This window comes from Monodon monoceros, unplaced genomic scaffold (genome assembly GCF_005190385.1).
Source record: "Monodon monoceros isolate NGI ecotype Baffin Bay Population unplaced genomic scaffold, NGI_Narwhal_1 Super_Scaffold_3, whole genome shotgun sequence".
NCBI lineage: Eukaryota > Metazoa > Chordata > Mammalia > Artiodactyla > Monodontidae > Monodon > Monodon monoceros.
The window spans coordinates 100,711,161-100,724,681 of record NW_021703780.1 but is presented as its reverse complement, the minus strand read 5'-3'; the positions used below and the strand labels follow the sequence as shown (position 1 = coordinate 100,724,681).

General features: G+C 50.9%; 1 protein-coding gene across 1 annotated transcript in view; it reads left to right on the top strand.

The window, feature by feature from the left end:
- Positions 1-12,631, top strand: part of RAB7A (RAB7A, member RAS oncogene family) — a 69,725-nt gene extending 57,094 nt beyond the window's left edge. Inside the window, exons 4-6 of the mRNA XM_029244259.1 lie at positions 6,783-7,001; positions 8,456-8,584; positions 11,229-12,631. Coding sequence (XP_029100092.1) covers positions 6,783-7,001; positions 8,456-8,584; positions 11,229-11,324 — 444 coding nt within the window. The 3' untranslated portion in view covers positions 11,325-12,631. The remainder of the gene's footprint in view (positions 1-6,782; positions 7,002-8,455; positions 8,585-11,228) is intronic.
- The last annotated feature ends 890 nt before the right edge of the window (positions 12,632-13,521 follow it).

Sequence of the window (13,521 nt, the reverse complement as noted above, 5' to 3'; positions counted from 1 at the left end):
ACAAAGCTGTAGTTGAACGTGTCTCTGCTTGCTAGGCCCTTCGGTCACAGCTGCACCCATCCTGGAGTCGCCAACTTTCAGCCCAGGTGTCGTCTTTGGAAGCTCCCACCTCCACACCAGTTGTTCCTTACTTTCTCTGCTGAATGATGTCCTGGGGAGACTGAGACGTGGGGGTCCTAACGAGCGCCGGGCTCGCTGAAATGTTTGGATGGTACAGGTTGCAGGTATTTTTTACATGTGTTGACCTCAAGCTGTCACATGCACCCAGGGGAACTCAGACCTCCGGGATGGGGCTAATGTGGCTCCCCCATACTGCAAGCATACACACAGAGGTGCTCAGTGTACAGCTGGAGGTGGGCAAAATAGGTCAAGGGGATTAAGAGATACAAACATCCAGCCATACAATAAATAAGTCCTGGGGAGGTAATGTATCGTCGGCAGGATCGTAATAACTCTGTGTGATGACAGATGGTAGCTAGACATCGTGGTGGTCCTTTTGTAACTTAGAAAAATTTTTTAAAAAATCACAGTGTCCGTACGCCTGAAACTAATATAATATTGTACGTCAGTTATACTTTAATAGCAAGTGTGTGTGTGTGTAAAACTAAAGTTTGAATAGGCCAAGCTTGAGAGAAAAGGAGATTACCAGATAACGGGGAAGAAGAGAGAGCCATGAGCTCAGGGGCTCCTGCCGTGGTGACCTGTGAATTTATAACGGGGACTTGAGTTCTGTCTGTCATCAAGGACAAGAGGCGTGAACTGCACAAGGTGCGGGCCCAGAACCCCCTGCACACACAGACACACACTCATTAGGACCTTGGAAAGATGGGAAAACAGGACCCAAAACCTCAGCCCACGCAAGTGGCAAAGCTGGCATGTGCGGTGCAGGCTGGGCCTTTGCTGCTTGCTTCCTGGTTGGAGACTCCCAGTCCCACTGTGCCCGTGTGTGGATTCTCAGTTTCTGCTCTGCCAGGCACAGAGTTTAGTCTGGAGGATCTGACATAACCCTCTGTCACTTCTGGCAAATACAAAGATAAGACCACCCTATAGGGACAGAGGATGAGCTCAAGGGGGAATAATGGCCTGCAGAAAATGCCCACAGTGACTAGAGATTTCTTGGAATGGAAACCATAAATGAAAAGGGGCACTATAAAAAACGAGGATATGGGAAGCTTAGAGCTTCAAGAAGTGAAAAGACAGTCACTGAAATCAACTGAGCAGTTAAACCTCAGATTAAACACAGCTGAAGAAAACAGTAAACTTCAAGATTAAGCTGAGCAAATTACCTCAAGAGTAAACTCGGAACTGGAGTGCCAAAAATCAGAATCCTAAAAGCAACTGGAGAGAGAAGACAGCTTACAGATAAAGGAACAGCAGTTAGGTAAGTTCTCGGCTGCAACAGAAAGCAGAAGGGAAATGGGATGTCTTCAGGGTGCCGGGATCAAACGCCACCTGAAGATTTCCCGTGTCCCGTAGCAGGAGAAGCAGATGGAGAGCCACGCTGTGGTTCTGACAGCCAGGTGGGCTGATGAGAAGCGAGACTCTGTCCCTCCTGGCTCAGGGGCCATTCTGATAGAGCCCCACAGGTACCATGAGCTCGGATCTTGGAGTTTCCCGGAGTCAACCCCATCTGGAGAACCCAGGGCACCAAAGCAGAGTCTGGAAAGGGTGGGAGAAAAGAACATGGTCCTCAGGTTGAAACAAAAGGCTGGCCCTTGTGCTCCTGCAGCCAGTTTAAAAGACTAGAATTAAATGAAAACCATTGTCTCTGGACAAAGGCGTCATCATGTTGGATCTTGAGGAATCCTCCCCTGTTTTTCACGGGCCTTCAGCACTTGCAAAAATAGATAATTCAGATTAAGACAGCAAGGCAAGAACCAGTGGAAACCCCCTGGCCATTCAGAGTGGTCTTTGTATTTAAAGAAACCAGGCCATCTTGTGTATCTGTGGAGAAGAAACTAAGCAGGGGGTGTAGGTCAGTAGAACTTCTAAAAATGAAATGCAGTAACCACAGTTTGGAAATATAGAGAGTGTTTTTAGCAACAGATAGGATACACCACAAGAGGGCTGAAAGGAAGAAAAATGGTGGGAAATGGGGAACAGAGGTAAAAACAGGATTCAGTGAGTAGGTCGCTCGCACTTAATTTTAATTAGTCTCAGACGAGCGAATAGGTGAAAGGTATTTGCTGAGGATTTTTCAGAACTGATGTGGCACCAAATCCACAGATTCAGGAGAAATACAGAAGTCTAGAAGAATCATATGGAAAAAAAATTCTTTTAAGACAAACTTCAAGGCAGCCAGAGGAAACAGAATGACCTGGAGGAGCAGCAGTGAGGCTGCCAGTGGGACTGGCAGGCTGTGGAGTGTGAGCCGGGGCTGTCAGCAGGGTGTTCTGGGCCCTGGAGATGCCCGCCTCCAAGAAGGGAAGTGAGCGCCTCCTTAGGCTGGGGCAGAAATCCTAAGAGACGCACTTCAGGCGGAAGTGGAAGGGTCTGAGATAAGATAAACTGAGATAAACTTAATTGTATGCATGCATCTGTTTTTAGAATTATGACCGTAATAGTAAGAGTATGTAGCTTCAAACCAGTACAAGGAAACCGGGATTGGAAATGTGTAATTTAATGTGTGGGGAAAGATGAGTGACCATGTGCATTTTTAAAATTTCTTACGTTGTTCAGGAAGAAGCTAGAAATCAATCGGTATTAAACATTAGATGGAGTCAAGTGTGCATGAAAAACCTAAAGGTAACTTATGAAGCCATAGTAATGTAAACAGTATGATATTGTCACAGAGATCCACAGATCAAGGGGACGGAGGGCACAGAAACAGGGCACACCTAGCTGACAGTGGGTAGGCAGAGGGGGCTTTGCGGAATGGGGAAAGGACAAGTCAGAGGACAAGTCGTACTGTAAACAGGCCTCTGGGCCAGCGGCTTTCCATTTGCCAGAGTGTTCAAGACCTGAATGGAAAAAGCACGAAATGAAAACCTGTAAAATGAAAATACAGGTTCTTCTGGGTTTTCTTAACTTTAGGCATTTAAAATAGAGAAAGCACAAATCATAAAAGGTTAAAGATTGACAGTAGACCACAGTAAACATCTGAATAACAAGATTCTAAGTAACAAACTACAGACTGGGAGAAACTGTTAATAATGCCTAATAGTATCCATTCGGCAGAATGACCTAGTGGGTAACAGGCAGCTCTCAGAAGAAACCATGTCCTGTGGCCTGACGTCAGGGAATTGCAAATTTAAAAGGCTGACAAAATCGAGTTTTGACTAGAAGTAGAATATTCTCAAACCGATGGTGGGAACATATCCGTGCAGCCTTTCAAATGGAGACTTTTGTTGGCTCTCCAACGTCACACGCACACATCCCTGACAAGCAGCCAGTCTGCATCTGGGTTCAGAGCCTAGGAAACTGTGGGCCCGACGACAAGTGAGGAAGAATGCTCACTGCAGCCTCTGTGCAGTCACGAAAAACTACGGATAATGTAGAGGACCAGGGAGTCAGTGGTGGTGCTTTAAGGCACCGGGATACTGTACAGCTGTTAACATCTGGAGGAAAAAACAAAAAGATGCAGAGGATCTTGTACATAATATATGTAATTATGTTACGTACACTGTCTGTGTGACACAGGTGTCAGGGGCCGCTTACTTCTTCGGGGGGAAGGGAATGGAAGGAAGGCTGTGAGGAAGGGCTGACTCTCTTCCTGAAGAACTGATGTAGAAACAGCAGTGTTAATAGTTGTCACCTTGGAGTTCTGGGTAGATAGATATATTGGGTGTATTTTGAAGGTAGAAAATAAAGTATTTCAGTTAAAATATTCCAAATTTTGAAAGATCATAGCCACAAGACTGTACTTTTGTAAGTGTTAAGTTAAATTAATTTTGGAAACTTGCTGAGAATAACCCCCAGTTTTTCAACTTTTCTTTTTAATTCCTTCCTTTGCCTTCTCAGTATCTGAGTTCCAAATACCCATTTGGTTCCGCCAAGAGTCATAAAGTTCCTATGTAATTCTGCTCTTGGGATCCTGTCCTAAAGAAGCAATCTGAAACACAGGAAAGACTCTCTGTGTTAAAGCTCATTACTGAGTTACTTATAATTATGGAAAATTGGCAGCAATATTTTTTTTTAAGCAATATTTTTTTTAAATGAGTGAAGTGGTTTGCTGAGTCTGTTGGGCAGAGTAAGGATGTGCGCTCTCGCCGGGGAGGGTGCTGTGTGTTTTGTGGGGCGGAGAGGAGTGGCCTGTGCACTGAGATTCCAGCTGCGTGAGTGACCCTGCAACGCGGGCACCTAGAGAAAGATGTGTGCTCGTGAAGACCTCTGGGTGGGAGGACACCAAGAGTTTCGGGGCATTTTTTGGCTTTTGCTTTACTTATCCAGATATTTACATAGTGACAGTGTTATTTCTCTAATGGGAATTTTGTTGTTGTTGTCCAAGCCTATATTTGTTTATAATTTTTTTTTCCTGTGTTTCTCTTTATAGAAGTAGTTGTCAGTTTTTACCTGCTGTGACAGAGTTCTTGATTGTCCCTCCACCTTGGTCGTCTTTTATGGGAAAAGGCTCTTTTCTCCACTCAGGGACACGCATTCAGGGTAGGACGTCGGACAGCAGGAGAGCACAGAGGTGACCCTCACAGGGTCTGGCTGCTGCTGCGCTGTCCACAGAGACCATTTGTCCGCACGTGTGCTCACGTGGGGCAGGGCGGTGCTCTTCCCTGCCCACTGAGAGCAGCCACAGTCTTCGGCTTTGTTTCTTTCATTGCCCTTCAGCCTTATCATCACTTCTGGTTCCCAGTGGCTGCTTCCTTCCGCGTAGTGTGAGCACTGCTAGGCCCCGCGTGGACATTACCACAGCCTCCTGACTCCACGCCTGCAGGCACGCTGAACCCCCGTGGCCACTAGGACGTGTCCTTTTCAGGAAGGTTCTTCCCAGAGTGCTTGGAGCACGCGTGGGCTCGAGGTTCCCGGGGGGCGGGGGGCGGGCAGGGGTAGGCTGCCGTGGTCGGGCCCCTTGCGGCCAGAGCTGTGACCCGGAGTCTGTGTGCTGGTTGTGGAGGGCCTGTGGCGTCGTGTGCTGGTTGTGGAGGGCCCCATACGTCGGAAGAGAGGGCTGCGTGGGCCCTGCAGAGCTGCCTTCCTTGGAGGGTAACCTCTGGGCTGGGCTGGGCACTCTTTGCCCCGCACTGATGGGCGACCACAACAGCCCCCTTCCGCATGCACTGTCCTTGGCCTGTCTGTGAGCCAGAGTTTAGCCTGTGTAGTTGCACTGCTTTATGGGAACTTCTTTAAGGGGTTCTAATGCTGCCGTTTCCAGCTTTAGATATTTCCTTAAGTCCTGGCCCTGCTCCTGTCTGCCATGATGTTGTTTGAGCCCGTCCCCAAGGGAAAAACCAACCTTCAGCATTTGCATGTTACGTTTCAGGGCTCCTTTTGGAGGACATTCTGGGCGGTGCTGCGGGGTTTAGAACGTCATGAGTTGGGGAGTATTAAAGAAATGCGGATCCCATGGTCCTGCTGTGTTCTGTTGCATCACCCTTCTGTGTAGTCACTCACTCTGCGTGCACATCCTGTGCGGTGAGGCTCTTCCTACCTGAGCTGGAAGCTGTCTGTGGCCGCGCTGGAGTTGGCATGTCCCCGAGTGCTGTGGGCTGCCTGGGAGGAGCTTCGGGGAGGAGCTCAGCCCTGCTTCTGCAGAAGCCGCTTCTGGAGATGAAACTGTCGTGGCTCAGTCCACACTCCATGTTGGTCTAAGTCGCAGGCCTTCGGTTCACTGGCTGGTGCTTTGGACATAAGGTTGAAATTTTTTGGGGTTATGAGGATTTTCCAGATTCTCATGTTGCTCTGAAGCTAAGTGGTTTCCTGCAGACAGTGGAGCCAAGAGGTGAAGACTCCTGTCAGCTGGAAGTAACTGCGAACCGCTTTGGACCCCGGCACCGTGGCTCGCTGCGGGTGTGCGGCCATTCTGGAGAACACTAGTCCTCTCCAGGCAAACCGGGGGCCCTGTTGGGATCTGGGGCGTTGAGGAAATGCATCCTTGCTCTTGGACCTGGTGTGGCAGTGAATGGTGGGAAGTTCTTTGAGCTGAGCGCCTGGTGGTCCATTGATGAGAAGCGACTTCGATCTGCCTTCCTTGTATTGTCGCATTGCTTGTCCCTTTATTCCTCTCCCCCTGTCTCCTTCCCACCCCTCCCCCTTTTCTGGTACTTTTGTTTCCTTTGTCTCTTAATTAAGGTATAATATAATTAAAACATATTGGGGTTTTTTTAGGTCAACTTTATATATACAGTAAAATGCATACATTTAAATGTACAGTTTGGGAGTTCCCTGGTGGTGCCGTGGTTAGGACTCGGTGCTTTCACACTGCCGTGGCCTGGGTTCAGTCCCTGGTTGAGGAACTGAGATCCCACAAGCCGCACGGCACGGCCAAAAGTAAAAATAAATGTACAATTCGATGAATAATCACCTCCCTAGATTTCCATCACCCCCAGAAAGTCCCCAGGGTACAGAAATCTTACGTTTACATTCAGATTTTCCATAAATATCTACCCACGTGGCCACCACCTCGATCAAGATTAACGTTTCTCTAGCATTCTCCAGACGCATGGGACACGTCCACTTACACTGCTGTCTGTCGGTGTGCTCTGGACACTCGGGTGCTGAATTCTGTTCCTGATGAGTCCTGAAGTGATTGTCTCTGGGGGGGCCCCTGGCGTCCTCCACACACCCCACTCCTGGCTCTCCGCCCCAAGGAACGACCGTTCTGTCTCTCGCAGATCTGGGACACAGCCGGACAGGAGAGGTTCCAGTCTCTGGGTGTGGCCTTCTACAGAGGCGCAGACTGCTGCGTCCTGGTGTTTGACGTGACTGCCCCCAACACGTTCAAAACCCTCGACAGCTGGAGAGACGAATTCCTCATCCAGGCCAGTCCCCGGGATCCTGAGAACTTCCCCTTCGTTGTGCTGGGAAACAAGATTGACCTCGAAAACAGACAAGTAAGTGCCAATGATGCCGGGGGTCATCACTGTGGGGCTTGAGAACCTGAGAACCTGCCCTCGCTTGGGTTAGGGCTACTGAGTCACAGGAAGGGCCTTCTTGTAAAGGGGCAGCTAAGTTTTGGATGACAGGTGCTGTTTTTAGGTTTGACTGGTGAGAAAATATATGCCGCAGGGATCTACACCCCATGTCTCTGGCTGCGTGTGCCCCATGCGGGGGTGGGTGTGGGAGACAGTTAACTAATTAGCCACCTGCCCAGCCCTTGGAATGGGGCCTTGCTCCCTAACCTGTAAAGACCTACCATCCTGGCTTCCCCATGGACAGACGGGCAGCGAAACTCTGCAGAGGTTGGTATTCCCTTGGGAATTACGGCAACAAAGTAGGAAGCCCACCGAGTGGGGCTGCCTGCACCGGCCAGCTCTCTTGGTCCCGGTGACGGGATTTGCCTTGAGGCCGTGTGATATTTTGGTCTTTGGGACGCAAAGGCAGACTTGCACTTAGTCTGGCTCATGCACTCTTAGATCGGGGATGCTTCCTGAGTCTGATGCTGTGTTCATCTGACGAGGACACTCAGATGCCAGATGACGGTGTGTCTGGGGCTGTGGTGCCCAGGAGGAGCTTTCTAGCATTTTCCTCTCCTGTGAGAGCCCCCTGCTTCTGGGGTACTGCGTGAATTTGGAGGGTTCTGTGCTGAGCCCAGACCGACTCGGGGGGTGCATTACCTCCTGGCCACCTGCCTTTGGGGACCAGGGCCCAGGAGGCCATTTCACATCCCCATGCTGCCCCTGCAGCTGTGACTTTGGGTCATTATTACCTTTGCCTCTGAGCCTCGTTCCCTTTCTGTGCTGGGAAGGAGGGGATTCGAGTGTGACCTTCTCAGGTGTCTCTCTCAGCGCCTCAGGGGCCTCCCTTGATCCTCGTGTGTACAGGAGATGCTTTGGGCTTTGAGCAAAATTGCTCTAGGTTCCTTTCAAATAGCATTTGTCTGGGGAACGTAGGCTCTTAAGTGTAGCTAGGTGTATTTCTGACCACTCATCTCTTTTTCTCCCTTTCCTAAGTGACCTGGTCCTTCTCATGCCTGAAAATGGGCTAGGGTGGGGAGAGGTCAGGACATGCGAGGCAGGGTGAGGGCCTCGGGGCTCTGGTGCCTAGGTGTGTGGTCAGGTGAGGTGCCGTGAGCAGTCACAGAAGGGGCTGCAGAGCTTAAGACCAAGCTGCCAGGCCTGTCCTGTGTTGAGGGCTGCCTCTGAGGTCCCAGGAGGGACGGTTACTTCTTCCTGGGCTGGCATCTTACTCCCTTCAGAAGCTGCTTCTAATCTTAGTGCGGCTGAGGGTCCGAAGGTGTGGGTGGTAGGCGGGGGGGGGGGGGACAGTCCTTCCCTGGTGGGATTCCCGCTGTTCCCTGCCCGCTGCTGCTGTTCCCTGCACACACATGCCCTGCCTCTTCTTCCAGGTGGCCACAAAGCGGGCACAGGCCTGGTGCTACAGCAAAAACAACATTCCCTACTTCGAGACCAGTGCCAAGGAGGCCATCAACGTGGAGCAGGCCTTCCAGACGATTGCCCGGAACGCGCTGAAGCAGGTGGGTGTCCAGCGGTGGTCTGGCTACCTCTGGTGATGGGCCGCTGAGCCAGCCCCGGCCTGGCTGCCTTGTCCTTAACCTTCTTTCCTCGCTGACTCTTTTCCATGTAGTCAGAAACCCCTGTGTTTATCCAGGAAGGTAATGGCACGGTCTGCTAAGGCTTCCAGAAATTCCGCTCACTTGTGAATAACCTCAACCGTGCGGGGCAGCAAAGACCTCAGCCAAGGTCTCCCTGGTCTGACCAGCTGCATTGTTCTTTCCTTCTGCAGCTGTCAGGTGGCCAGGCCACTAGATGGCCCTGGTCAGACTGGTCCTTCTATTTGAGGAGGGGATAAACTGGAATTTGAAACCCAGCTCTGCTGCCCATCATTGGATCCAGTTTTTTTGTTTTTTGGTTTTTTTAAAACAAATTTATGTATGTATGTATGTATGGCTGTGTTGGGTCTCTGCTGCTGCGCTCGGGCCCTGTCTAATTGTAGCAAGTGGGGGCCACTCTTTGCCGTGGTGCGTGAGCTCCTCACTGCAGTAGCTTCTGTTTCGGAGTGCGGGCTCTAGAGCGCAGGCTCAGTAGTTGTGGCACATGGGCTTAGCTGCACCGCGGTATGTGGGATCTTCCCGGACTAGGCTCGAACCCGTGTCTGCTGCATTGGCAGGTGGATTCCCAACCACTGCACCCCCAGGGAAGTCCTGTTTGGTTTTTTTAATCATATCTGAGCTGTAAGAGACTGTGGGCTCTAGGAATTGTATTCCTTGGATAAAGTTTCCCTACATTTTTTCTTTCTTACTTTATTTATTCAACTGTTCTCCCGAAATAACAGTGGCTTCTTGTTGGCAAGTGCCAGTTGAAGACTTTGTGACTCAGCAGCTCTTTTGGGGCCAGTGTGTCGAGGCAGGTCCCAGCATTGTCAGTCGTCTATAGTGGGCAGGTGAGGGGTGTGCGGTCGGAGGCAAGGGGCCCGTGGCAGCTGCAGAGGGCAGGGTGGTTCTGCAGCTCCTGGGAGCGGGTTTACAGAAGGCGTGCTTCTCAGCAGTCGGGGCACCTGGCCTGCGGGCTGTACAGGAGTCGTTTTTCACCAGTTCCGTGTTGGCTGGCATCACTGTTGGAGTTTTCCTCTCTGAATATTGCTGTCCCTAGAGCGTCGTTACAGTGACGAGCTAGCATCTTGGGAGTGAGGTTGTTAGATTGCAAGGTGTGTGTGTTTTTGCGGGCAAGTGCCACCTGGCTTTCCCAGGGACAGTAGTAATCCTTCAGTTCCTGCCAGCACGCTGCAGGCCTCCCCCTGGAGCTCCGCTGACACTCCCCACGGCAGAGCCCATAGGCAGCCCTCCCGCGGGACCCCGCAGTGCTCAAGAGCGCTTTTGAATTGAACCTCACTTCACCTGTTACTGCAGTGGATTTTTTCAATTCCTTTGGCCATAGAGAATTTTTTAGTTGAGTATCCAGTATTCACATACGTTGGGGTCTGTCCTGGCCGTCTGCCTGCTCCTTGCCTGGACCATCTTGATTTCACTGCCTCTGCGTCTGACCCCTGATCAGGCAGGCCTCCCCTCACTAATTTTATCTTTTTTCTTGGCTATTTTTGGTTCATTTTATTCATTTTTTCTTTCTTCACCCTCCCTCCAAATAAGACCTTATTGAGATTCTGATTGGAATTGCATTACAGCCGTTGTATTAGTCTCTCTGGGTGCCTTAACAAATACCACAGACTGGGTGGCTAAAGCAACAGACTTTTATTTTCTCTCAGTTCTGGAGCCAGAAGTCCATAATCAGGGTGCCAGCAAATCCGATCTCCGGTGAGGACTCTCTGTTAAAACAGAAAGTAGCTAAGTGTGTGTGAAGGGCTGAGGGCATCAGATAGGGTCCGGGGTGGCCGCCCATGGTGCAGACTTTCTTTTGGGGATGACAGAAGTGTCCTGGAATCACGGCGTGGTGGCGGCTGGCAACTTTTGAATATACTCGACAACACGGCAGACGCACAGTGCTGTGTTTTTTAGTCCTAGAGGTTGTTACTTTTATAGCAATTGTGAATGGATAGAACCAGTCCCTGCTTTCCCAAATCCTTGAACAGTTCCTGCTGCACAGGTGGCTCAGTGTTTAAGTGACAGATTACTTCTCTACATCAGGAAGTAGAAGGCTGCTCCTCCCTGGAAACATGCTTATCAGCGCAAGGCCCGCTGAACTGACCCCAGTCTGTATCCCCGCTGGACAAAGGGATCCGTCCTCGGCTGGGCTCTGCGTGTGCAGATCCGGAGATACAAAGAGGAAGCTAGACCCTGAGTCCAGAAAGATGAGAGCAGGTAGGGGGCCGGAGGAGCGCCCAGGAACCTTGAGGAAATGCTGGCTCAGAGCGGCCAAATCCAGGCCACGGGAGCGTCTACCTTCTTGTCAGGCGTTGGTAGAAGCCTCGGAGCAGGCGGCGGCCCCCAGGCTGACGTCACACGGAGGGCGCGTCGGCCCTGTCCTGCCTGCCTACTCAGTGTCACCTTGCCCCATCTTCCGCTCACTTGGCTTCGAGCACCTTCTGCCAGGGCCCTCACTTCACTGCTGGGCCTGCTCCGTGCCCATGCCCCCCATCTGCCCGGGCTGAGCTCGGGAGTCTCCCCGAGCCTGGACTAACCAGCCTGTCTCTCTCTCCCTGCCCAGGAAACGGAGGTGGAGCTGTACAATGAATTCCCTGAGCCCATCAAACTGGACAAGAACGACCGGGCCAAGGCCTCGGCAGAAAGCTGCAACTGCTGAAGTGGCGGAGAGCAGAGCACAGAGTCCTTCGCGAACCAAGAACACAAGTAGGCCTTCCACCATGAGCCCCTCTCCTCTCCACACAGTCATCTCTCACATCCAGCTGCCAAAAGAACCCCAGACACAGTCTCCCCTGCACACATACACACACCCCTGACACAGACAGATCCACAGCCCAGGCCTGTGACGGCTCCATCGGGGTCCCTGCGTCAGCCCTCAGATGGCAGCAGGATGGGCCGGCTGTAGAAATCGTTCCGGTTTGGAGTCGGCCTCGGAGACGACTTCTTTTTGTCCACTGGAGAGAGAGAACTGTTTACAGTCAACCTGTGTCTAATTAGTTCTGGTTTTTTTAACTTGTCTTGTGGTCTTTTTACCCCCCCACCCCCCGACCCCCGTGAAGGCTACCACTTGGGAAGGCGGGTGCCCTGCGCTTCATTACAGGCTCACACCCAGTCTGATCAGGCTGAGTTTTGTATGTATCTGTTAATGCTTGTTACTTTTAACTAATCAGATCTTTTTACAGTATCCATTTATTATGTAATGCTTCTTAGAAAAGAATCTTATAGTACATGTTAATATATGCAACCAATTAAAAATGTATAAATTAGTGTAAGAAATTCTTGGATTACGTGTTTAAGTCCTGAGATGCAGGCGTAGAGATGGAGGGTGAAGCCTGTCTGGATTGCAGAGTGTTTAGCCACTCAGATTTCAGAAATCCAGCTGGAGGCAGTATTCTGTACAGTAGACACGAGAATCATGTACGCCTTTTAATCAAAGACTTAGGAGCCAAAAAGCTTTTCATCTCTCCAGGGGGAAAACTGTCTGGTTCCCTTCTGTATCTAAATTGTATCTAAATTTTTCCAAGAGGTTGATTTGCATAATACCATGGTGTGTGCAATGGAGAAACGGCTGTTTCAGAAATATAAAACTCTCATTTTTCTTTTTTTTCTCTGCTCCACACTTTGAAACTCCCTTATTAGATCAGCATCCACGTACAAGAGAGAAAGGAAAAGGAAAATCCTACCAGACCTGTCCTAGGGACTTTACCTTTGTTCTGGAAGGTGCTCCTTTCGGGGCTGTGGCATCCTTAGGTGAGCAGACCTTCTCTCCTTCTTCCCAGTACAACCCGCCATGCCTTCCCCGTGTCCTGGGTGTGGAGCCAGGCAGCTGTGCCCCAGGACCTGCCCCGCATTGTAGCTTGCTTCTCAGAGCACCTCCCTCTCTCCAGAGGCCTGCATTCTAGGGTGTGGGCCAAGTTCTTCTGTAAAGAGATGAACGTGATGCCAATAAAATGTAACAAGAACAAAGACCATCTGTCTTCGCCCTGTCTTTTTTCCCTCTTCCAGACTCGGGCTCAGGAGAGACCCTGTTAGCTAATCACTGCCGTTGCTTTTTCTGGGCCCGCAGGACTCTGAGGCAGAAAGGCCTTCTCGTCTCCAGCCCTGCATACCTGCCCCTGGCTTTTGTCTTTTGCATTTTTAATCACAGTATTGGGGGGGGGGCACCCTGCATGGAGAGAGCATTGTCCCTTTAGAGGAGCAACCACGAGCTGCTGGGACCCATGGCCACCACGCACAGCCTGTGAGTGTCACTCGGCCTTTGTGCTGTCTTGTTTTTTAACTGGTGTGGTTGCTAATGCTGTGATTGTCGACCATCACATAGTTCTGGATTTCTGATTTTTCACAGGACAGGAAGATCTGGCAGCACCAGCCCCATATTCCAACACAGATAAGCAACAGCCGGGACTGAGTAGATGCCACCCAGAGCCAACTGTACGACCTAGTCGTGTTTCCCGCAGCAGGACAGTGTAGGTTTTGCAGACGTAGCCTTTGGATTCTACTTGGGTCCACTTCTCAAGCCCCTCAGTCGTGTCTTTCCCCCGCTGCTCTTGGCCCGGACTTCACGTGTTAAAGTAGTGTCCTCGGGAGCTCACAGCCACAGTGCCGCCGTGGCCAGTGGGGCTTACCCCTGCTGCGGCCCCGCACCCTGGGCTGGGCTTGGTGGGTATGCTGTTTGGCCTCAAGAGGAGCGGAGTCCTTCCCAGCTGGCGGCCTCGTGCTGGGCCGTGCTGTGTGGACCAGGCTGCTGTTCTCAGAGCGGGTCCCTCTTGCCCTAACCCTGAACGTGACGTGGAAATGGACTTTGACCTCTGACCTCAGCCATGCCCTAAAACTGGTGACCATCCTTACACTGACCT